This window comes from Danio aesculapii, chromosome 16, assembly GCF_903798145.1.
Source record: "Danio aesculapii chromosome 16, fDanAes4.1, whole genome shotgun sequence".
NCBI classification, from domain to species: Eukaryota; Metazoa; Chordata; class Actinopteri; order Cypriniformes; family Danionidae; genus Danio; species Danio aesculapii.
The window spans coordinates 34,921,368-34,947,613 of record NC_079450.1 but is presented as its reverse complement, the minus strand read 5'-3'; the positions used below and the strand labels follow the sequence as shown (position 1 = coordinate 34,947,613).

The 26,246-nt window shown below is 35.4% G+C and overlaps 1 protein-coding gene across 1 annotated transcript; it reads right to left on the bottom strand.

Annotated features, from left to right (window-relative positions):
- Positions 1–25,699, bottom strand: pou2f2a (POU class 2 homeobox 2a). Its single transcript, XM_056475158.1, has 16 exons — positions 25,645–25,699; positions 15,445–15,510; positions 14,526–14,560; positions 14,380–14,439; positions 13,588–13,692; positions 13,157–13,420; positions 9,228–9,333; positions 7,054–7,145; positions 6,593–6,730; positions 6,134–6,275; positions 5,875–6,023; positions 4,402–4,593; positions 3,291–3,339; positions 3,063–3,201; positions 2,870–2,932; positions 1–134 (listed from the first exon to the last, which is right to left on the bottom strand). The coding sequence occupies exons 1-16, from the start codon at positions 25,697–25,699 to the stop codon at positions 92–94; spliced, it is 1,698 nt and encodes a 565-aa protein (XP_056331133.1). The 3' UTR covers positions 1–91.
- Between the last annotated feature and the right edge of the window lie 547 nt (positions 25,700–26,246).

The window sequence follows — 26,246 nt, the reverse complement described above, 5'->3', positions numbered from 1 at the left end:
GGGCAACAAAGAGGAGTGGTTGAGGAAGAGAGAAGAAGGGAGACCAGCTCCTTGGGCCCCAGAACCACCAATTAACACCTTGCTGCTGCCCTCAAGACTGGAAATGGGGAGCTGGCCACCACTGGCTGCTAGAGCTGTGGAGGAGACATGCTATTAATCATCTTGCAAGTGCTAAGATAAACAGGATGCACTAGTACTGATGAACTGATGTGAGAGATAGAAGCAGTAGGATGTAAACAAACACTCAAACACAGAGGACAGAGTAACACATGATTGATATGAGGTGGCAGAGTCTCTCTCTCCACCCTTTTCACACAAACCTTGGATAGTAGCAAGTGGGTTGCTGCCAAGGAGAGCTTGGTTTAATCCTGTGTTAACTCCCCTCACCGTATTCCTGACTCACACAAACAAATAACCAGCCCACAAAACACACAGACACAAACGGAAAACAACGAAATACGGGGAAAAGGAAGGGGAAGAGAAAACATTTAGAAGCAAAGTTAAGAGCTGGAAAAAACAGTGCAAGAAGACACATCTTTGCAGAAAACAAGGCTTTTTTTTGTTCATACAGTGCAGGCAACATACCATCAGTACTTTTGAAAACTCTTGTATCTCTTCATATACAGTGCTCAGCATATATGAGTTCACCCCCCCCCCCCAAATCTCTCATTTAAATGAATATTTTCTATAGGATGCGTCACAATATTATATTTGTGCATATACATTAGTTTAGTTAGTACTGAAGCCAAATCTGTAGCTAATCTAGCTAAATAAGTAATTAATAATAAGTAAATAATTAGTAGCCCAAATTCATGTTAAAATATGAAATAAAATTGTCAAAAATAGCAAAATCAAGAGAAATAAAAATATATACAATTTTGTTGAAATGTTTGTAATTTGTTTAGCAATATTTTGCATGAATTTAATTGTATTATCTTTTCATTTCTAAAGATGTTCTGTGACTAAAATATTATTTTAATGAATATATAGGATTAATAAATCTGTTTTGTTCAAATGCACCGATACATTACCCATAATCACTGAGAAATGGATAAAATATTCCTTTTTTTAAAATGGGGTGTACTTATTTATGCTGAGCACGATATATACACACATAAACACCAATATAAAGACCATTTTCTTTCAGCAAAAATGCAATACAATAAGGAAAAACATAAAAAAATTAAAGCTTACACATTTACTTTGGCACCAAAAATATAATATTCTCCTTTGAACATTTAATGAGCAGCTAATCTGTAAATACGAAAGATTTCTAAAATATAATGTAACACTGAAGACTGGAGTAATTGATGATTAATTTTTTGCTATCACAGAAAAAATACATTTAAATACTGCCCTACAAAGCAAAGCACTTTAACTCGCTAGAGTGTTGAATTGAGAAAAATGGCTTCAAAGATTTTTTTGTTGCCCGGACAAATTAGACATTGGAAAATTGGCACTTACATGTTTTAGTAATGACATTTATCTACATTAAAAAAATCTTCAATCTTTTGAAGTTACTGTCCTCTGCCTTTGTATTGTATGCAAATGTGAAAAGTCGTACCAAGGCAAAAAGCAGTAACTTTCACATGATCAATATTACTGCTCAACATTTCCAAAAAAAACAGCAACACCTAGTAATCACGCTGTTTATTTTGAATGATTGGCAGTTACTTACAGCTATTTACTTATTGCTGTCCTGTGCTTTGGTTGCATTTGGAAATTACATTTCAAAATGTAACAGATTATATATAAATAGTTTCTGTAATTTAAAAGTAAATGTTTACAGTATTACAATATTTCTGTATTGTGATATGTTACACAAATTTTTCATAGATTTTTAGTTAATTTTTGACATCAAAAGTATGACCTAGTTATCTAGACTGTATATCACTGGTTCCTAAACTTTTTTTTTACAGTGGTATACTTAACATCCTTTTGCATTCGCTCTTCCACTTCCACTTTTCCCATTAAGCTACAATATTTGCAATTTAAATAAAAGTTTCCATTGAATTATTTACCTTTATATATTCTTTTTAAATGAATAATATTTCAAATAAAAATATTAAGCCGAAAAATATGCAACTATAGTAAAAAATAAGTTATCCATGTATTAATTAAACCGCCAGTAGGTGGTGGTAAGGCACTGTCTTAAGACATTTATTCAGTAACAAAGCAACGGTTGTATTTATGAATAGGTCAATGATTCGACTCTCACAGTTCATTAAAAAAAATAATTAATTCACAAAAATAACTCAGCCTAGCCTAAAAACGACTGGTATGATGTGAACGCCAGCAGGTTGGAATAATGATGCAGAATACCGTAAGTCCAGGCTGCTCACAGTAACCTCATATTGATGCGCAACTGAACAAAGGCAGAGAATACCAATTTGGAGCATACCAAAACCAAGTCAAAGAGCGGTAACTAGTGTTATGATGTTCTGCCTTGGTTTCGCTTGGGCTTTTGGAAGTTACTATTAACTGTAACTATTATTGACATTATTTTCTTGAAAAAACAATGATATTGACTCAAGATACATATCCACATGATAAAGGAGGTCTTCATTGGCCCAAAAGTTACAGTCTTTTGCCTTTGCACGACAGAATACATACTTAAAGATAGATATAAACACAATTTATTGTAACCTGCAATAATATTTTTATATTTTTTTAAACCTTTGGCTATCCCAAGCAGCACCTAAATTATGTAAATAATAATTTATATTATAATGAAGTTAATTTATGTCTATAAATATTTATATAATTTAATTTCTAAAAACAAAGAACAATGACAAATATGCTTATGTGAGTATATTTGTGTGTGTGTGTGTGTGTGTGTAAGAACACAGACTCTGCTGATTGTATTCACCTCAAACTTGCAGCAAAGTCAGTGATGTAGTTTGAAACGTCACCATTCTTTTTATGCCATGAACTGCGGATAAAAAAACCAAACACACACATTTGCACACACACAAACTGAGTATCTACATTTGCTGAGCCACATGGAGTAAAAAGTGATATGTGTGTGTGTGTTTGTGTGCATGAGAAAGAGATCAGCTCACCCTGTGCTCAGATTTAGTGTACTGTGAGTTGGAGGGGCGGGACTGGAATCACCACGGGGAGGCGGGGTTACAGGAGATGGGGTGGAGCTTAAGGAGGGCCCGCTTGGGGTCATTGGGCAAACTGATGACATGGTAGTCACTGACAGAGAAAAATATGAAGAAACTGAGCATTCATCATAATTTTTGAAAACACAATCATATCCATCTATCAATAGCAAATCTTCCTACCTGCTGTACTGAGGCCGCTCACTGTCTGTCGTGGACCCTGACTGGACATCTGCAAGGAAGATGTGGATATGATGTCAAAAGAGAAACATGATGGACAGAGAGTATTGGTGGAAAAAGAGGAATAGGAGAGTAAATGGTGTCTTATGAAAAAGCTATGTCTTGAGCTCTGTTTGTGCATAGATGTTACTCATCCAGAAAATCCTTTGAAAGTAAATATTAGTATATTCATTGTACAATTAGTATTGTATTACGACTACAGCGATGCTTCCATCCAAATAACTTTATGTGCATTTTGGATATGTGCATAAAAAACGCTTAATGGAAAGATAAGAAAACTTGTACGCACAATTGAATAGGACAAACGTTTTACAGGTAAGAGAAAATGTGCATAAACTACAATGGAAACACATTTACTGAAGAAATTCCAGCATACATGCGCATCAAAAAAGTCATGTGATTTTTGTTTTAGCAAATAATGTGATAAATATAGGCACAATGGGACGGCATAATGGACAAACCAGTGGACCGACCACATCGCACAACATCTGAAATGTTGTTTTGGTCACTCTACAATGCCTCAGCCAAAGAATGTCATGGTTGTTCGGTACTAATACCTCCCTGCACTATATAGAGCGGCTCAAAAAGTGTCTAACACCTCCAAAAGCCACTGTGCATTCACTGCATTTCATCTTAATGCTCTAAGAGCTTCTAAGTGTAAGTAATAAATAAGAAATTATATGGCCATAAGTGGCTTCTCCTAAAACAGCATATCTCATTTATTATTGTAATATTTGGAAGAAGTTATCAGGACGTCATGATATTGTTCTCTTTGACTCATTGGATAGAAACAGTGCTTTATGCACAAATGTTTCATGTGATATTCCAGTTCTGTGCATATTCACATCTGGATGGAAACATAGCTAACGACTAGTTGTATACAGCAGCTATAAGAGGATCATTCCATGTTAAAATGCAAAGCAACACAGGATGGGCGAAACCAAGATCAGGGGTGAGTAGGATAAGTGGTGTTGGGATTGATTATTGTTGTCTGCTCATGCAGGAGACTTTATAGGGTGATTTGAATGGGGCAAGGGGGCAAGCCGGGTCGTACCATGTGCGGGCTGTAGCAGGGGGGTTTGTGCGAGGTGGGCTGGGGTTGGCTGGGCAAGGGAGGGGTGGCACTGGAGGGATTAATACGTTTCTCTTTCTGTCGGCGGTTGCAGAACCACACGCGGATCACCTCCTTCTCCATGTTGAGCTTCTCTGAAATGAGCAGGATCTCCTCTGAGGTAGGCTTCTGGTTCTGAATGGACAAAACACAGTAAATTTGAAGTTAAAAATGGGATTATGCGAGAACATTCAGTGTATATGACCATTCATGTAGTTATTTTGTATTAAGGTTTTGAAGTCATTATGTTTTAAATATAGTTTACATCAGTGTTTCCCAACCCTGTTCCTGGAGGCACACCGACAGTACATATTTTGGATGTCTCCCTTTTCTGACCCATTAACTTCAGGTGTTGGAGTCTCTTCTGATGTTATGATAAGTTGATTCAGGTGTGTTTGATTAGGGAGAGGATGAAAATGTGTACTGTTGGTGTGCCTTCAGGAACAGGGTTGGGAAACACTGGTTTACATCATTCTCCTGTCAGTCCAAACCATACAGTGCATTCGGAAAGTATTCATAGCGCTTAACCTTTTCCACTTTTTTATGGATTAAATAGATGGATTCAATTCATTTATTTCCTCAAAATTTTGCACACAATACCCCATAATGACAATGTGAACAAAGATTTTTTGAAGTTGATGCAAATTTATTGAACTGATATGAACTCAATTTAGAGCTTTATGGCAAAGGCTGTGAATACTTATGCACATGTGATTTTTCAGAGTTTTTAGTTTTAATAAATTTGCAACAAATAAAAAAAAAATCTTTGTTCACATTGTCATTATCTGGTATTGTGTGTAGAACTTTGAGCAAATAAATGAATTTAATCTATTCTGGAATATGGCTGTAACATAAAAAAGTACATGTGGAAAAAGTGAAGCGCTATGAATACTTTCCGGATGCACTGCATATGAAACACAAATCTGAAATGCTATTGTTGTCGCTGTGTTGAAAGTTTTCAACCAGATCTCTACACACCAAAACCTTTATAAAAAAATCCATACGAATGAAACATTAATTCTGAGATCTCTGAAGTGACATGAGCTTCTGCAAAAAAAAAAGAGAGGCTGTTTTCATGTGTTTAGTAGGTTTGGCTGAGTTTTTGTTTTTATGTTTGTAAGTGAATTACAGCCAAAATGACATCTTTTCATCATCTCCCTTCTAAAGACTTAGATTTAATTGCTTGATTCATCTCTTTATGAAAGTAACTTTCACATTTGATCTATAATATCTTCATTTGTGTTCTGAAGATGAAAAAAAAGGCTTACGCGTATGGAATGACACTAGAGTAAATGTAGTAAAAGCAGCCTTGGTTTGCATTAAAGACTTCCTTAAAAGCATTTCAATATTTTACAGACCCCAAAACTTTTATACGGTTGTGTAAAGTTTGTAATAGTTATGAAATCACATTCTGACCGCTAAAAAGCTGTGTTCCAGAGCGACGCGGACATTGGTCTCAATGCTGGTGCGTTTCTTCCTGCGGCGACCAGGCAGACCCTCGAACCCCAGCGAGGGAGAGGAGAGAGAACTGGGACTCGGCAGGGTACTGTCCATCGACATTGTTTCTGAGGAAACATTAAAAAATGCTTCATTGCTATTGTTAATCAGACTACAACATGTTGGATATTTATGCATTTAAAAGTGACAGGAAGCTGTATAATATTCTGATGGTTACCCGCATCAGTGAGCCACTTCTCCAACAGAGGTTTGAGTTTGCACATGTTCTTGAAGCTGAGATTCAGCGCCTCAAATCGAGAGATAGTGGTCTGACTGAAATCATTCCCATACAGCTTCCCCATGGCCAGTCCCACATCACCCTGTGGAGGAAAACAGAACAAACATTAATTGCCATGAAATTGGAGTGCCCATGTAGTTTACAGGGATACAAAATTGTATAAATACATGGGTATGACCTAGTTAAAGTCTATTAACCTTTTTCGTGTCCCTGTAATTCAAAACTCTTAACAATCACACTTAATAAGGTCTGTTGAAATTCAAAATTTGCCACATGTTTGCTGTGAGGGTTAGGATTGGAGTTAGGGCCATATAATAAGCCGGTTTTACAGTGTAAAATACATTACACCTATGCAGTGCCCATGTAAACCAGGTACAAGTATGTGTGTATGCTGTGTACCTGTGTGAAGCCCAGTTTGATTCTCCTCTGCTTGAATGTGCGGGCAAACTGCTCCAGCTCCTCCAGGTCACTGGGCTCCTCAGGGTGAGAGGTGACTGTGGTCACTGTGTTGAGGCTGCTCTCTGCAATCTTCTCTCTCTGACACACACCACACACACACACAAAGCTCAAATATGAGTGTCAGGTTTAATTATGATACCTTACAAAATGCAGGATTTGTTTGTTTCTGAAAGATGTGTTTGAGGTTTGTTGTGATGGGACAATTTTAGAAAATATCTAAAAGTTTTACAATAGAAAATGTACAAAATATATTTATGAAACATGGTCTTTATATTGGGATGACTTTTTGGCATAAAAAAGATCATTTTGACTAATACAATGTAAATTTGGCTATTGCCAAAAATAAACCAACATTCAACATTTTGTGGTCCAGGGTCACCAATGTTGTGCAAACTCTGTACCTGTGCTTGAAGACTAAGTCTGGGTGGAGCGGCCAGCAGGCTTCCTTGGTTTTGCTGAGGTAGAGGAATTAGATTTGGTGTCGATAGCAGCCCTAAAACATACACGACCAAAGCATTACATTTATGTTCATTAAAAAATATCTATTTTTATAGTTAGTTTAAGTTTTTGCTTTGAAAAATTATAAAACATCTTTGATAATATCTTAAAAAGAACTTTTATTAAAGGAAGCAAGTCCTAGGGCACTATCATATGTGGCTTTAGGTGCGACCCAGTGTTATTTTTGCTAGTTTCATCCTGGCGCAGATATCATTTTCACACCTTGCGCCACATTGTTTAAAGGTACCCTATAAAGAAAATCTCGGTATCTAGGCATAGTCGAATAACAAGAGATAAGTATGTGGAAATGGTGTCATGGCTTTTTTAAAATGACCTTCCATGCAGTGTGTAAAACAGCTCTAAGTGAATGAAAACATCCAGCTGAGTTTTAAATCTGCAAATGCACATTGTTTAAAAGTATTGGGCTGACTCAGAGTCATTTAAATGTTTCGTCGTTCGTCTGGATCTTCTGCCTGTTCGCATCAATGTCGACATGAAACAATACCTGATCTGGTAAAACGTGAACGTGCCTTTCCCTTCAAACCCTAGTGGCTTGTGGCCGTGTGAGATTGATCATGACTGAAGATGAGTCTACATTAATGAGTGAACATTCTGATGATTAATACAATAATCTACCCTGTAACTGGGGATTCATCAGCCGTTTGTTAAAAGAAGAATCAGCAAATACTATTGATGTATGGGACTTTGTCAGAGCTTGACAGGAACTTTATCAGTACACAGTTCATGGACCAGTTTCTTCCTCCATTTCATAGGTGTAAGTGCGATTAAAATGGTTCTCTCCCTGTTTTCTCTAGCTTGCAAAATATGTATTTAATTATGTTTTGTTTTTTTTCGAGGTTTTGGAGGAGCTCCTCAAACTACGTCTACTCCATTCGGTGCTCTCGAGCTCCCCCATAATTGTGTTTTGTTACTTGTAATCGCTCCGCACAGCTTGTACTGTATCTGGTTAACTCTTTTTATTCACATATCGTGTCTAAAACCATGTTGAAAATGTGACGTGTGCCAGTTTCTTTACAGATTTAAGTGTTTGTGATTCTCCGCCATTTGTCGTTGCTATGGCCACCGTCAGCTGTTCCTACACACCAAAGAGCTTAGAATGACCAAGAGGTGACAATCAATAGAACGTTCCATTGCAACAGCAGCGCCCAGCAACAGCCCCGCGATTCCACCATGGCAAGCAGCTGCTTTGTTTTTTATTTATTTATTTATTTATTTATTTATTTATTTATTTATTTATTTATTTATTTATTTATTTATTTATTTATTCATTCATTTAATAAGCGCATTAAAGCTGAGATACAACCTGAAAGACGACAATACAACACTTACTATCACAATCATCAGCACTTTTAATAGTTTATTTTACAGACTTATAATATGCTGTTGTTCTATTGGAATTTTCATTCCAAAATGGTGGTCGGCTGTTTCCCAAATAGCACTAGAGTGTCGCCTCTTGGTGATTCCATGCTCTTTGTACACACGTGCTATGGTCCGTTTTCAAAACAGTTCAGCTTTTCCCACTGTGTGGATTAATACTGAATGTGTGTCATTGTTTTTACTAATGGTTAAGAACAGAGCAATGCTGCTGTTTAACTGCTCTGCTTAACTGCACTCCTGCTTTGGGCTCACACATATACAAACAAATGGATCGCTAAAAAAATCATTTGGGAGTCGATGGGATAATTAGGTAAAAATAAATGCATATTATACGACAATGAAAGTGATTTTTGACCTTGCATTGCCTAAATATGACCTTTTATAATGCATAGTATATATAATATACTGTCTGGCTGTTTTTCACATCCTTAAAAAAGCAAAAGTAAACAAAGTGCACCTGTGCTGTGCGCTTTAGACAAAGTACTTAGATCGTTAGAATAGAGTCCTTTGATAATAATTAAAGATATCAATATATATTGTTGATATTGATAATATCAATATATATATAATGCCACTACTGCAATGTCTGATTGGCCTTAAGTGAAAAAAACAAATGATCTGAAGCTGGAAAATGTATTGAAGATACAGAATGAAAGCACAAATAGAAATTTAGCTGTACCTTGCTGGCCTTGCTGTGTTTGTGGTAAGAGAAACTGTGCGGGTGAAGGCAGAGTGTGTCCTGGAACGAGGACTAACTGCTGCAGCTGCAGTAACTGCTGAATGTCCTGAAAGAGAGAAAAGAAACATGACGGTTTCACTCTGACGAATGACTGAAAGAACTGATTCTGCCACAATACCGACTGTCAATGTCGAAGGTCTGAGGAATGAATTCACAACAAATAAGCAAGGCTTTTGTATATTAAATTGCCTGTTACTTTGTACAGGCTAAAGTTTCAGCCTCTCGTAGGTGGGCAGTGGAGGACAGCAACTCTCAACTATTTTTATTTTGTTTTTGTATTTAAACAGATTTAAATGAAAATAAAAATTACCCCATCCTTTACTCTCCCTTGTGTAGTTTTAAACCTTTATTAGTTTCTTTCCTCTGTTGAACACAAAAGAGGATGTTTTGAGAATACTGGTTGATGGTACTCATTGACTTACATAGTTGGAGTAAATTGAGCCCCAGCAAATAGCATTTTTTTTTTAAATATGAAGGGTTCAGATGCAAAAACCTCTAAGTGCTGTCTAAAATTTTCTTAGCCTCCTTTGTTTATGTTGAGTTATTTCAATTTGAAGACCATAAAAAGGGCTTATTCTATGCCATAAAAGTGAAATTACTAAACCTACAGACTGGAGCCTGATAAAAATTCTCATTTTAGAAGAAAATTTCAGATGGCCTTTAGAGGTTTTTGCATCTGAACTCTTCATATGTTCTGTCGTGTTCAACAGAAGAAAGAAACTCAAACAGGTTTTGAATAAGTAAAGGGTGAGTAAATGATGACAGAACTTTCATTTTTGTGTGAACAATACCTTGAAGTATTGCATAAGTATTCCATAAAGGATATTTTTTCTGGTGATCTAGAAATGGAGAAATTTTCACCCACTGCATATGAGCCGACTCTTTTCATATTAACTGTTAAGTGGTTCGCAAGTGATGTTTTCCTAAACAACGACATAACTCGTGGCTGAACTACCATAGTTGTTAAAAGAACGACATAGTGATGAGTGTTTCCCAAAACTGTAGTTTCTCTGTCGCAGATCCGTCGTTTTAACCTTGTTGGTTATAACGTAAAATGCCTATAATGACGCTCTAAACAGTGGAGTAACAACTTGTTTAGAGAAAAACATGATCAATATCATAAAAATAATATTGTTTACCTCACACACATTTAAAAAAAAAAAAAATCCAATATTACTTTAGGTAAAAACATGCACTCATTTGACATATTAATTAAAATATATATAAACAACACATATAGGACCTATATGTTTCCTTTACAAATATTATTAAAAATATTCCATATAAAACCACTTAGCTAACACGTACTCTAATCTCATAGCCTTTATAAATCAACATATGCTATATATTTTTGTTTTCACAAGCTTTGGAGACGTAAATTCCACATTTAAATAATAGGTCACCTATAGCTTTCGTCATGAGCCATGGCTGTGGTCAAAATGGCATAATGTTTTTTCAAAGTGCACTGCGAAGGGAGCGCGATTATCAATATGAACTGTACTGAATTGTAAAAATACTTCGATAGTAAATTACAGCTAAGAAAGATGACGTTAATGTTTTTTTTTTTTAAATCATGCCAAGTTTAAATGTTAGTGTGTCTCAAATGAATAGGGCATGGGGGGGATAACTAGGAATAGGACACAGCCAGGAACTCTGCTTCTAGCTACAGCCAAAGAGAATAGAATCACCAAGAGGTGTTGTTATTTGGGAAACAGTCACTAGATGCCGCTCATAGATATATACGCTTGATATCGCATACTGACCCTGAGCATGCATCAATAGCGCCGCCATATTTGTACAGTGCTCCCAGGACAAGTGTCATTCAACTGCACTAGTCAAGACAGTGTTACTAGGTGAAGATGCTGGACTTGTGTGTAGCACTGTGTACGGGTGTAGTAATGAGCAAACAAAGAACAAAGGCAGAACATTTTATAGGTAAGATTTAGTTTTTTTACGTTTTTGTATGTTATTAACTTTTGTGCTAAACAGGTAACCGTTATTGATAATACAGTCACCTACTGCATTCACCATAAGGCAAAGTAGCACCAACTCGCACTAAACACTCGGCTTATGCTAGTTTTGTTGAATAAAATCAGCAAACAATGCAAAAGAAATGTGACAACGAGATGCTGCGCTGCCAGAAACTTGTATTATTGTTGGCTAAGTGAATGAGTCATTCATAACGGGGATTCATTCACGCTTCATTCACGCTTTCTCCGTTAGAATGAGAACTGAAGGCAGGAGAGGAGGAGTGTTTCAGGACACAGATAAGATCAAATTTAACAGGGAGGGTGTATAGTACATTTCTACACACACAAACACAAGCTTTTTGTCAGGAATGCCTGAGCGATCACTTATCCATCAATGTAGAATAGTGATGTAAAATTATAAGTTTCGTAATTTTTTGTAATACTGACCTCCGGGGAAACTCCCGATCATAGATATATATATGTATATGTGCATTTCTCTGGCTCTGGATGGCCACAGTCCTCCACTGCAGCTTGGTCCCGCATTCATTTCAAAGGAGCGCTACCCTGTACTAAAATGGCGGCTTTATCGACGCATTCCTTCCAATAGACAGCAACAGGGTAGGCGAGATCTAATGTATATATTTACGGATGCCGCCATTTTGGAATGAAAATTCCAATAGTAAAACAGCATGGATAACTAACAATAGAATGAATGAATTAAAATATTGAGTTAAATATGAGTTAAGATGAGTACATCCCCTTTGAAAAGTAACATTTTAAAACAATATCCCAATGAAAACAGACAATTTCCAAAATGTTGACAAGACTAAGTTTAATACATCTGATCTAAAATATCTGTTTCACATATAACATTAAAGTAAGCTAGGTTAACAAAATAACTTAATTACTATTTTTTTTTTGTTTTACTCAAATTAGGGTGAAACAAAATGATTATACACAACAAAAACTACAACAAAAACTACATTATTGTATCTGGTAGTTTGTATGGCCTCCATGATTTTTGATGACAGCATTAAAATCATGAAAAAAACAATAATATATATATATATATATATATATATATATATATATATATATATATATATATATATATATATATATATATATATATATATATATATAATAGTAAATAAATTAATTTGGAGAAAGTAGATTTTTTTAATGAATTTTTAATATTTAAATGAAAACTTTATTAGTCTTTTTTAACAGACAACATTTACAAAATTACTATGTACTATTATAATACTCCAACAATAAATACTGTTAATCTGTTATCAACATCCCATTTTGAAAGTCATATTAATTTAATTTAACATGTCAGTATTAATATTATGCCAGTGCGTAAACTATTAAATTGAAGTCATTTATAGTAATTTCACCAAAAATTGACCGTTTCATTCTAAGCTCTTTGCTACAGCTCTAGAGGTGTAGTTGCTAGCATACACCTTTGCGATGCAGTTTGCGAATGTTCGTTGAAACGACGTATTTGGAAAACGGCAAATCAACAAACTATATTTGTAATGACAGAACTTGCGATCTTAGTTAGCTAACGATGGTTTTCGGAAACGCACCCCAGAGTGAGTGTCTAGTTATTGATTCACCAATTCAAATGATTCGATCACAGTGAATCTACAGTGAACAACTCACTGATTCAAATGTTTTACTACATATTTATAAGCTAAGCTGTATAGTATGCACTTGTTTGAAGGCTTGAATTGTCATTAATTATCAGTTGACATTATTAGCATATGGCTAAGTTTTAATAGTAAAATGCTTTCTTGCTAAATAAATTTGGTGTACTTTTAGTCAAGTGCATTTGAAAAGAAGTACTTAATACTTTCACTTTTCTCAGAGCATCAGCTACTTGATTGGCTGTACCTGGGCAGTGAGCTGGATTGGCTGAGAAAGAGGGAGCTGGTGAGGAGGAGCAGGGACGGGGGCGGTAGCGGCTTGTTCTTGTGTGCTCTGCGATTGGCCCTGTGATTGCGGCTGAGCTGCCTGCTGATTGGCCTGCTGCTGGGCCTGCTGTTGGGCCTGTTGTTGATTGGCAGCGTGGGCCACATGTGACTGCTGCACAGCTGCGGCGAGGAGCTGCGCCTGCTGTAAGAGCAGCTGCTGCTGTGCAGGCAAAAGCGCAGTCAACTAGAGAGAGAGACAGAAAGAAAAAGAGCGGCAGAGAGGAAAAATATGGCGAAAATAAGAGTTAGAAGAGTGGATGAAAGAACGCACATCTGAAGCAAGCAAGTGCAAGCAGGAACCCACACAGGCAGATGTAAAGAGAAGTGTGCGCGTGTGTGTGTTTGTCTTACTCCTGCGAGCTGTCCTCCTGTCAGCATCAGCTGTGTGTGGGTAAGAGCCGTCTGAGTGGGTGTTGCAGTCGTGGGAGACATTTCACCACAATCCTCCACCTTTGCCTGACACACAGAGAAATACTGATGATCAGTTCATGAGACATGGTGAGGGAGGATTAAAAATAGGGGTGAAAAAGATGACAAAGCTAACTTTTAATGAAATTTAATCAAACTTGGTATAACCATTATCGTGATAGTTCACCCAAAACTGAAAATTCTGTCACCATTTACTCATCATTCAAGACCTGTTTGAGTTTCTTTCATCTGTTGAAAACAAGCATGCTGAAATATAGTAACCATTGACATCCATAGAATTGGTATTTCCTATTTTGATTGTCAATGGTTACAGATTTGAAACATTTTTCAAAATAACTTCTTTTGCATTCAACCAAAACGCAAATCATTAAGGTTTGGAATCACTCAAGCATGATTAAATAGTGAGTGAATTAGATTTTATAGGTAAACTATCCCTTTAACCCTTTCAAAAAATATATTATTCAATGAATGTGAAAAAAATCTTTAATAATTTTAAATTTAATTTAATAAAATGTGTAAATTATTTATTGCAATTATAGCAATTGTAAACCAATCAATCAAAAAAAAAAAAAACAGTAATGTGTATTTTTTTTTTAGAAAATTGTATACAAGTCTTCTGGGTGATTTTGGAAGTTAAATTGGTAATAATAACCCATAAAAGATACAGGAAGAGCTGTAGAAACACCATATCTGTTTTCACACATATTGACTCACCTTGATGCTGCTGCTCAATGTGGGTGAAATGGAGAAAGGGTTGATTTTCATTGGCTGAGCCTATTGGAGGGAAGCACAAATAATATGATCAGTTTCTTGATCATGCTAAATTCAGATGAAAGAAAACATTGTTACCAGTTCTTTACCTGATTACTTGAATCTGAGCCATTTCTTTCTGAGTCTGACAAACAGTGAGAGAAAATAATGTACAATTTAGTCAATTTAAGGTAGTTTGCATTAGTTACAACATTGATACAACAGTTTATAAAAAGGTTACATTAATTTTCATTAGTTAATGCAATATTACCAACAATAAACAATAAGTCATTGGTTATCTACAGTTGAAATCAGACTTTTTAGCCCCCCTTTGAATTTTTTTTCTTTTTTAAATATTTCCCAAATGATGTTTAACATTTTCAAAAGGAAATTAACAAAAGAAAAACAAAAAGAAAAAAATAAAAGCAGTTTTTTAAAAAACATTTTAAGGTCAAAATTATTAGCCCCTTTATGCTATATTTTTTCGATAGTCTACAGAACAAACCAAATGTATGACTATTAAAAACTATTATGTTTAGAAATGTGTTAAAAAATCTTCTGTCCGTTAAACAGAAAGTAGGGAAAAAATAAGCAGGGTGGCTATTAATTCAGGAGATTTAATAATTCTAACTTCAACTGTATATATATATATATATATATATATATATATATATATATATATATATATATATATATACATTATTGTTTATTGTTAGTATGTTAGTAATATTGCATTAACTAATGGATATTAATGGAATTAATAAATATATACATTTTGTTTATTCATATTTATATTACAGTTTAGTGTATTTTGTATTAATATATGCTGAATTTATTGTTGGTTGGAGAATAATCTTTTAAAAAAGTTTACATATCTTTTTATAATTGTACTACTTATATTGGCCACTGGAAATATTATGTGGGCAAGTAAATGTCTGATCAGACTGGGTTTGTTTTTCCCCCTTGAATTCAGATTCAGACATACAAAAATATAACATATGTCTAATATGATGTAGCTCTGTACTGTACCTGTGCTCTCCATTGGAGAATCTGCGGCTGGATTCTCAACTTCTACTGGCTTTGACATTCTGATGTCTGATCAAAAGAGATGATATCAATTATTATCTGCACTAAAAGTTGTCCCAATACAAATTGATTAGGTTACAGTAACTTAATTGTTTTTACAAATGTAAGTGGATTCAACATAAACAATTAAGTTGTCCTCCCCCCAAAAATCAAGAATTGTGTTGATTCATCTCATTTTAAATAAGTAGATTGAACAAGCAGCAAAAAGCATTTTGAATGTGTAGATACACACCAATACATTTCTCTTCATGCATTTTGTTTTCATAAACTAGAATCATTCAAATATCATAAGACTATAAGATATCCTTCACATAACTGAACTGAACTTAAACTCTACAAACTGAACTACACTGTTCCTATTACTATGACCTTTTATGTGAAGCTGCTTTGACACAATCTACATTGTATAAGCTCTATACAAATAAAGGTGAATTCAATTGAACATAAAACATTTCACAATGGAAAAGCAAGATGTATTATGATCATTATTATCTGTGATGATGATGGAAATGATGTGTGGACATTTAATAAACACAAATATGTTATATTTGGAATAGAAATGACATAATTTTGCTAATAAAACAGCAGCTTTGTATATATATATTAGGGTTGCATCGTTTACCGGTACTGTGGTAGTATCGTGATACTATGGCTCCAAAATACTGGCGGTGTCACTGTAGTTTGTAAATGGTAGTATCGTCATTAATGGTTTATCTACAATAGTTAATGTTGCATGTGGAAAAGTCACTAAAATGCTCACTTGTTTGTACAACAATATACAATTTATTTTAATAGAAGAAACTATTTAAATTAAAAGATAATCTCTTAATTTGACAACGACTCACAAAGTGAAATTTTGAAATACTTTGGATTGTTACCTGATAACACTGAAAAAAACAATAGATGAAAACCTCCCAAAAAAACAACAGTAAAAATTGAAACACTTTTCACCACTTCATATAGCCTATTTTTATTTTTATTTTGTGGAAAAATTTAATTTTTGTAACAAATTTCATTTGGTATAATTTGTATCTTTATTTTAATGTATTTTTTGTTGGTCAGCTATCTACAAAATAAACAAAAAAAAAAAAGAATAAATTTTAAGTGAAGTGACGTGCAAATAATACTTTTTACAATAAAAAGGGAATTATAAATTCAAGACCTATTATAACATGCAAAATATGGTATTTCTGACAACTTTCTTTATAATTTGAGTTATGAATTATAATATCCCAATACTAATTGGTATCGTGATACATAAGCTGGTATAGCATCGTAAGATGAATTAGTGGTATCGCGACAACCCTAATATATATATATATATATCTTCATTTTCCATGTGGAGATGTGACCAATTCAGCAAACAGCTAATATTACGTCACCACAGACGTGTCACTTTATATTTAACATTAACCGAGCCTGTGGGACTGTCCCAATCCCTCACCCGAGACAACCAGATCACGTAAAGCTAAACCCAGGCAAACTTCATAAAAAATGTCAAAATCATAACGCATTAAGAAAAGGTTCTGCTCATCCCTGATGTATATACAGCACACAATGAAAATATTGACATTAAATCAGAACGCAAAACTGAACAAAATACACAGATATTACCAATGGCTTCAATCCAGTTGAGCTTATTTTTCTACAGTGCATTTCGCAGTACTACGTAACTGTTGCAAAGCAGCATCAGACATTGCTAGCAAAAAACAGAATCTCTCATATAGACATGCATAAATGCACACGTACACACACATACACACACTCACTTCCCTTTTGTGAAAAATGCAAATAAAGCCAACGACTGACTAATAATATCACCCACCTGCATACACCACTATCTTGTCGGATCCTCTTTATCTCTCTCGCCCTCAACATTCACACTTCATCCTTCATTTCTCACTCGTTCACTATTCCTTTCATCAATATTTCATTCCTGCCAACTACATGCAACAATGAGGCCTTTGCCAGACGTGGATAATTAACATCGCACTCCTGCAGGGGGCAGTACAAGTTTTTAACTTGAAAACAAACATTAGTCTGTAAATAATCCCAGAGAAAGTTACACAGGAAACCAGCTTCGCTAGTATCGATTGTGAAACTCGTGTAAAAGCCGCCAAAAAGCTGAAGAATTGCCGACTTCCTCAGACGGTCAAATCTGGGGTCCGGCAACCCATAGTGGTTTCTTAAAGCAAGAAAGAGAAGGAAAGTCCCACTGGAGGCCCTCCGGGGAGCCACAGAACGCCTGCTCTGAATGTTGGAGAATATTTTCAGATTGTGTCACACGTGGGTTCTGATTTTTTTTTTGAGAAAGACTGAATCATCCGAATGATAAAGCTGATCAGACATATATGATTGACTTGTAGCATACAAGGTCAAAGATGTGTCATTATCAGTTTGCTTTTAGTGGATGATCATCACAAATGAACTTGTTTGATATCATATACATGCTATAAAGCGTATAAATCTAGAACACAAGGTTGTTTTATATGAAGTGAATGCGCAGTTCATCATTCATTTGAAAAAGTGCCTTATGGTTATGGTGTTAATGTCTCACTTCCCTCTCTGTTTCCCCTCAAGCTGGGGCAAACACAATGTGTTAAACCAAACCCTTGCTGTCGGGCCGGCTATTAATACACATGCTCGCACACACAAACACACATCACACACGCATAAATGTAAGTGCTGCTTTATAATATACAGTCCATATACAGTAGAGTAGCTGACATGCACAGTTCTATTTCTTACTATAGTCTGAACTTCTCCAATTCATAACTTCTGTATTGCCATGGTCTTATTATAAACTGAACATGCTTACACTGCCTGCTCATACTGGAAATTATTTCCAAGCTAAATTATTGTAATTGACAATGATATTTTAATTTTGATGTATAAGGCTGAGAGGTGTGCTACATTTTAACCAACATGTTTCCTTTCTTATATGGCATGGCAATGAGTCACTTTGCCTCATTTTACCCTCGCCACATCCTTCTAACCTTTTATTAATGACTTATATTCATGAAGCCAAACGTGAATTCAATTGAACTCATGACTTTTGTCCTTAACACAGTGTACAACTATCAAGACATTTGAATTTACAGAAGGAATCTCTGAAGTAAAAGAGAAATGCTGGATTGTTTCAACAGACTTTTTGGATTAATCAAATAATAAAAAAAACAGATTTTTGATTGATTGCTGACCTTTCTATAAACTTATAATGTTTGAAAGGTCAGATTATCAGTTTCCTTCCTACGTTGTCAAAAAATACTGGTTGCCTTAAATTTTTAAGCTGAATCAAACTAACCTCATGAGTCATTTGAACTTAGATTATATCAAACTGACTTAAAACAGCTCGCGTATCCTATAAAATTAAGTTGAAACATGATTAACTTAGTTTAGTACATTAAAATTAACTAAAACTCTTTGTTGATATGACTAACTGATCATGTAATTAGTTTTACAGTGTATGTACTGTGAATAACTGTAAACTGAATAACAGAATTCCCTACATGACACTTTTTATGTTTTTGTTGACATTACCATGGTTATCATTTCTGTTTACTCAAGTTTTATGTTAAATTTTACGTTGATAAATAATGTTAATGACATTACTTTGGTGGTGTGTGCTATACCATGATGATGTTTGGTACACATAAAGCAGTACTTATTTAAAATGAGTTGAAACAACACAATTCTTGAGTTTTTTAGGGGGGGCAACTTAATGGTTTTATGTTCAATTCACTTAAATTTGTAAAAAAACAAATAAGTTAACTTAATCAATTTGGGTTGGGAAAACATGAAGGATTTATGAGGATCCCAGCATTTTTACAATGTTAGTAGTGTGAATGACGCTGAGCTCCTTTCTATATATTATTAGGTTCTTTGCATGAAGAAAAGTTGTTTGTGATGAACATTGGTTCATCATTTTACTTATCCATCACCACCTGCTATATGTGGTGTCTGTTTATCACTAAGGTGTAATGTGATGTTAATCATCTCAAATGGTCGGTATAAATGAATAAAATATGGTAATTTACAGTACATTTAGAAATATTTCTTTACCAGTAAAGTTCTGGCAACCTTCTGGCAGTGTGGCTGCTAATGAACTGTGTACAACTGAAGAGTTTGTATGGTATGAGTGTGTGAGAAACCTTTACTTGCTGTGAACTTTTGAACAGGTTAAAAACCACATTAAGAATAACCTGCATTTTAGAACTTAATGTTAACCAGATTTTTACTGTAGCAGGTTTACAATTATGTTAATATCTGAATTTATTTATTAGGGGATTTTTACCTGTAATGGGAGTGGACAGTGGAGAGTTTAGACGGGAACATGTGAGAGCAGAAAGAGAGAGGAAGGATCGGCAGGACCGTGGAGAGTTTAGACAGGAAAGTGTGGGAGCAGAGAGAGAGGAAGGATCGGCAAAAAACCTCAAGCCAGGAATCGAACTTGAGTCACCTTGAGCATCATAGTGTGTCAATGCTCAAAGCACAAGGACACTACAGTGTATTATTAAAAATGAGATATTAATCCCGCTCAAGTGTCTTGGAATGAGTAATATTATCTAATGTATTAATTGTCATGAGCAATTAAGTGGTTTGCCCTGTTTTCTTAAGTCATGTCTAACTCGGTTAAAGCGGGCCTATTATGCCCCTTTTTACCAGATGTAAAATAAGTCTCTGATTACCCTAGAGCGTGTGTTTCAGCTCAAAATGCTGCACAAATAATGTTTTATAGCTTTATTAAACTGCCCCTTTTAGGCTTTGACCTAAATCATGCCATTTTGGTGACTGTTGCTTTAAATTCAAATGAGATTGTACTCTTTTCAAAAGAGGGTGGAGCTACAAATCCCTATGCCTCAGCTAATGCCTGAAATCACTGAAAATATCTTCAGCAGGTGGAAACTCTAATGACAGATGGCTGCTTTTCACTCAGGGCTGTTTATGCTAATGGGTGGGGCTTTCCCCCTCAAAGGACACGTAGAAAATGAGAACGTCAATCAAAGTGTTTCTGTAGACAGTTTGTCAAGTGTTAATATTAAAAACTGAATGAATTTTTATCACTAAAGTGTGGCTATATTCACACACTTTTGCCACACAACTATGCTTAAACCCCTTATAAAAGCGAATTTTGCAAAGTAGGACCCCTTTAAATTGTTTTGCGATGATGTTCTGTTTGGAAAGTGTGTAAATGCAGAGGATTTCTCATAGTTTGCAAGGTTTAAACTAGTCTGTTGTGTTTTAAAACAGAGTTGGATGCAGACGAGTGAGATAGGTATTGTTATCGGTGCTGACTCAACATGTGTGATTCTCTCTGTGATGTTGTGTCTCTGGACTGGAGCAGAAGTTTGCGTTACACTGATGCATAGCCATACTCTATTTACATATCCTGTCTATTATACAGTAGACTACATGTGTTCATCACCGTGAAAGCCAAAGTAAATGTGTGAGTGAAAGACAAACACCAGCCATTGATTTAACATCTTTATAATGGACGGGACGCTTCAGATTCTAGAATGCATCTGATTGGTCAGAAGATCTGATTGGGAGCTAAAGTGCACGGTGATGTCATCAAAATTGTTGATCTATATTGGTGGAAGTGAGAGACTGCATATTTTGAATGCTCATATCTTCTAAATGTGAACTATCATTGTTATCACACTATAGATAACTCATTTATTTATTTTCCTTCAGCTTAGTTTTTATTTCAGAGGTCGCCACAGCGGAATGAACTGCCAACTATTCCAGCATATGTTTTACGCAGCGAATGCCCTTCTAGCTGCAACCCAGTACTGGGAAACACTCATTCACACACACACACACACACACACACACACACACACACACACACACACACACACACACACACACTCATACACTATGGACAATTTAGTTTACCCACTTCATGTCTTTGGATTGTGGGGGAAACGGAAGCACCCAGAGGAAACCCACGTGAACATGAGGAAAACATGCAAACTCCACACAGAAATGCCAACTGGCCTAGCCGGGACTCGAATCAGTGACCTTCTTGCTGTGAGGCCACAGTGCGAACCATTGAGCCACTGTACCGCTTCATTTATAGATAACTGTAAGACTAAAATCATCCAAAAAGAGCTCTACATTAGATATTTTAGCATGTAAAGCTGCAGATGGGGTAACTGTAAATCGAAGTTGTAGTTAAGACGAGAGAGGAAGAGGGAAACCCCATGAAGAACTTCACACACTGGGTTTCCCAGTGTTTCCCTCCACTTCCAGTCAATAAATACTATTTCATCATCTCTTCAGTACTGAAAAGTGATGAACCAGCAAAAGCTTCGATACACATAGTAGTATTGTAATAACCCAGTTTCAGGTTTATGCAAATAACACCACAAATTAATGTAAGTGAAAGTGTGGCTTTTTTTACACTGTAAAAAGTGTTTACTTCAAAAGTGAGTAAACCCGTTGCCTTAAAATTATTAAGTACATTCACTTAGTGCATAATTACAAAAATTAAGTTACATACACTGTAAAACCCAAAAAGTCAAGGTAACTCAAACTGTTCGAGGAAACCGATTGCAGCAAACCATTTAAGTTCCAAAACTAATCCTAATGAGTACTGTGAACTTAATCCATTTGAGTAAACGAAGCAATTCGAGAACAGTAAAACCCAATAAATGAAGAGAGCTCAAACGAGCTGAGTATTGTAAAATCCAATAAGTTAAGGCAACGCAAACCGTTTGAGGAAACTGATTGCTGCAAACCATTTGAGTTAAAAAACTTATCTGTATGAGTACTGTGAACTTACTCCATTTCAGTTGAAGTGATGAGTTCAACACTGAGTTCAAATGATTAGAATAAACTTTCAGTAAATATAAGAACTACACTCATTTCATTTGATAAAGTTGACTGTTGGGTTTTACAGTCTTACATTAGTGCCAACATAACAATTGCATGTTACAATGGGTTTAGTGAATTCTTTAAATGTAAAGTCACTTGTCACTTTTAGGACAACAGCTTTACTCACTTTTTAAAAGTAAAATAACTAATCATTTTTACAGAATAATTTTAGGACATGGAAAACGATTTTTTTTTGTCTGGTACTCAGGGGCGGATTTAGTGATTTTGGGGCCCTAAGCAATTCCAGCCATAGGGTCCAAGTACTGAAATGCACCCTTTAAACTTTTATTTAATAGTTATTTATTTTGCTGTTTTTTTCCACCAAATCTGCTTTTCGACATTTTAAATTAATGCGATTATTACATTTTAAATGATTAGTTTCCTTAAAATGAATTTACAACTAAAAATAATATTTAATTATTTAATATTTAAATTTATTTTTATTTTTATTATTTTTATTATTTTTTAATATAAATTTGACTGCTGGACTGCTCTATGGTGGATATTTTCTTTTATGATATTATTATTATTACATAACATTACATTATTATAATAACATTATATTTGATTGGATATTAAATAATGTAAATAAGTATTAATTACATTGAAATTGTATTTGTTTAACTCTCACCATACAAAATATGGTAGAAAAGGATGTTATATATAGTTTATAGTTATAATTTATACTTCTAGATATTTATTGGGGGCCCCCAGATTTCCTGGGGCCCTAAGTGGCCGCTTACCACGATTATTGGTTAAATCCGTCGCTGCTGGTACTAAAATATTTCATATTTTACAGGTTACTTGATTCTGATTTGCTGATGAACATTGTAAGACGTGCAGTTATTTTCAATGAAAAGCACAGCTGAAGCATTTCCATGAGGTCATGACCGCATTACATTTCTATATCACTGCACCAGACTATGTCTTATTTTCAAAGTTCTTACAGCTGTCAGCAGCTCAAGACATTGACACAGCTGGTGAATTTAAACAACAGAATAAACAAATATTTGCCACAAAAATTACATTTTGTCTTGTACGAAAAGCACAAACTCTCTTTCTTGCTGTTAGTTTTACGAAAAAATAAAAATGAAAGATTCTGGCCTTCCTTTTCTCACTGCCGCAGTAAAAATGCACTGTTTTTGAGACTTTCAACTTCACATTTTCTATTAATAGAAACATGTCTCTTAATAAATAATAGTTTAATCACGAACATTTGCATAAATCTACTATTTATGGCTAAAAATTATGTTGCCAGCTCTAAAGTGTTTTGGAATTAGTCACAGAGGATTGAGATAAAATCAAATATGTAAAAAATGTAATATTTGCAACAGTGTATTAAGAGTAAGAATTTAACAAATATCTTCAAATGCAACATCTGAACAATGCCTTGAGGTGTAATAAATGACTATGGGCTGTTAAATTATAAAAACAATGAAAAAACATCTGAGATATAAAAACCACGAAGTTCAATAGCTGGTAATGCAATAAATATTAAGACATTACTCTAAACAATCATGTAAAAGTAAATCCCGAGTCTGCCAAAAGCATTATATTGCAAATATTTGTAAAACATACCAAAACTAAAAGTTATAAATTAATATTGACTACATTTTAAAAAGCACCAGTCTCACAGTGAAGAAGATCGTGGAAATGTCATACTATTACACTGGGTGTCTCATTCGTAGGAGAAATAAATGGGGCAGCGTGCAGGGAAATACTATCATACTGTTATACTGAAACTCAGCAGGATGATCATCACAAACTCTGAAGTTGCTCAAGAGCACAGACGTGAATATCCTATTTGCTGGCCCACAAGTCAGCCCATGTATACTTGCGTGGTATCAGAAATCAGTGCTTACAAATCATCTGACAACCTGAAGCACCTAAATCTGTGCTCATAGCACGAAATAAAAATTCACAACAGCTTCAAAATGTATTAGAACACTTAAGCCAACCTCTAAAAATGCTGTGGGATGATTTAACCAGTGGTGTAAAGAGTACTAAAAAGTCATACTCAAGTAAAAAGTACCATTACTTGTCTAAAAAAGTAGTGCGAGTAAAAGTATCTGTTTTAAATATTCCTCAAAGTATGAGTTAAAAGTAGTGAGTTGTGAGTGTAAACGTAACATTCTGTAGTGCATTTAGTTATTGCCCAGCAGGCACACAACGTCATAAGACGTTAATATTAGGTTAGATTTAGCTTGTGACGTCAGGTGACCAAAACTGTATAGCCAGCATCTAAGGGCAATGTTGTTTTGATGTCCAATAATGACGTCGAATGATATTTTGTTGATTTTAGCTTGTGTTAGAAAGTGACCAAAATCTAATGTCGAGCCAACATCTTGAAACAATGTCATATTGATGTCAAATACTGACATTTATTAATATTGCAACAACAAATCCAACATCAGATAGACGTCATAGTGGTAACGTCCACACAAGGTCAAGCTGTAACATCATTAGATGTTGATATTTCGTTCCATAGACAAGAAAAAATTAAAGTAGTGACTGCAGGTTGATAGTAGTGGAGTAAAAGTACAGATACTGCACTAAAAATGAACTTAAGGGAAAGTAAAAGTACACATTTATAAAACTACTTAGTAATTTACAACTCCTGAGAAAAACTACTCAATTACACTAATTTGAGTATTTGCAATTTGTTACTTTACACCACTGGATTTAATCCCAATGTTAGATCAAACATGTGTTCAAACCAAACAGTCGGGTTTTAAAAAAATGTGTTTTAAATTTATCTAAAAAAAATTAACCCAACATTGGGTTTGTCCATATTTAACCTAACAACCCAGCATTTTTAGAGTGCATGCTTGCGTTAATGCTAATGTAATGTAAATCCAACTGCTTCAATGTAGACTCTAAAAAGTCTTTTTAGATTAGTTTCAACTTATATTTGGTTAAAATATTGCATTTGATTGCATTTTTAAAAAAAGTTTGTCCATATTTTACTCAAACTTGGGTTGTAACACTTTTTAGAGTGTACAAAGAGACACGTATTTTAGCAAATATGTTTTTTACTTGAAAAAAAATATTACGGTTCAGTCCAAATAAATAAAAAAGTCTGAATCCTTTTGCAAAGCACGATATCATTTTCCAGACCAGAAATCACGACACATTATATATTATATACATTGCAGCGTTCTCTCTTTCGGTTTCTCTACGCTGACCGCCTTTCACTGATGACCTGCATTTCAAATGAATCAATCAACAACACTCACCAACCTGGCAACCACACAAGACACATACCTGGAAACCACATATGGGAGTAATCCATGGATGCAACGGGCCCGGTCTTTGTCATGTTGCTGAATAAGTGTGCAGTCTCTCAGTGAGTGATGGCTTGCTCTTGCACTCATGCACACACACACGCACACACACACACACTCTATTTCTCTGCCTCAATTTCTCCACTTCTCTTGACTCTGTCAGTGTGCGGCCAAGGAGGAGGAACAAACTGATAACGAGGGGGGGGGGGGGAACTCTCCACTCCTCCTTCACTCCTCCCTCCGTCACCTCCTCTCCACGCTGTGCCCACCCACACTTCCACCCCCTCTGTGCCCACTTCCTGACCCCGAGAGCAGAAGTGTCGAGCGGGTCAGACGTGCCACATTTACGCCGATGTACAGTCGACTCAAAGTGCTGAAGTTAAGCAGGACAGAGGAGGAAGTAAAGGGCTTGTCGACCGGTGGGCTGAAGTGCGGAGACGGGTGAAGAGGCTGAGAGTGGGAAGGCAGCAGAGATGAAAAACTAAGCAGATGCTGTGATAGAGGTGAAAAGAGGGGGAGAGTTGTGCCACTGGAAAGTGCTGGGGTTGCTGGAAAGAGTCGCTCACGAGTCCTCTCTCAAAC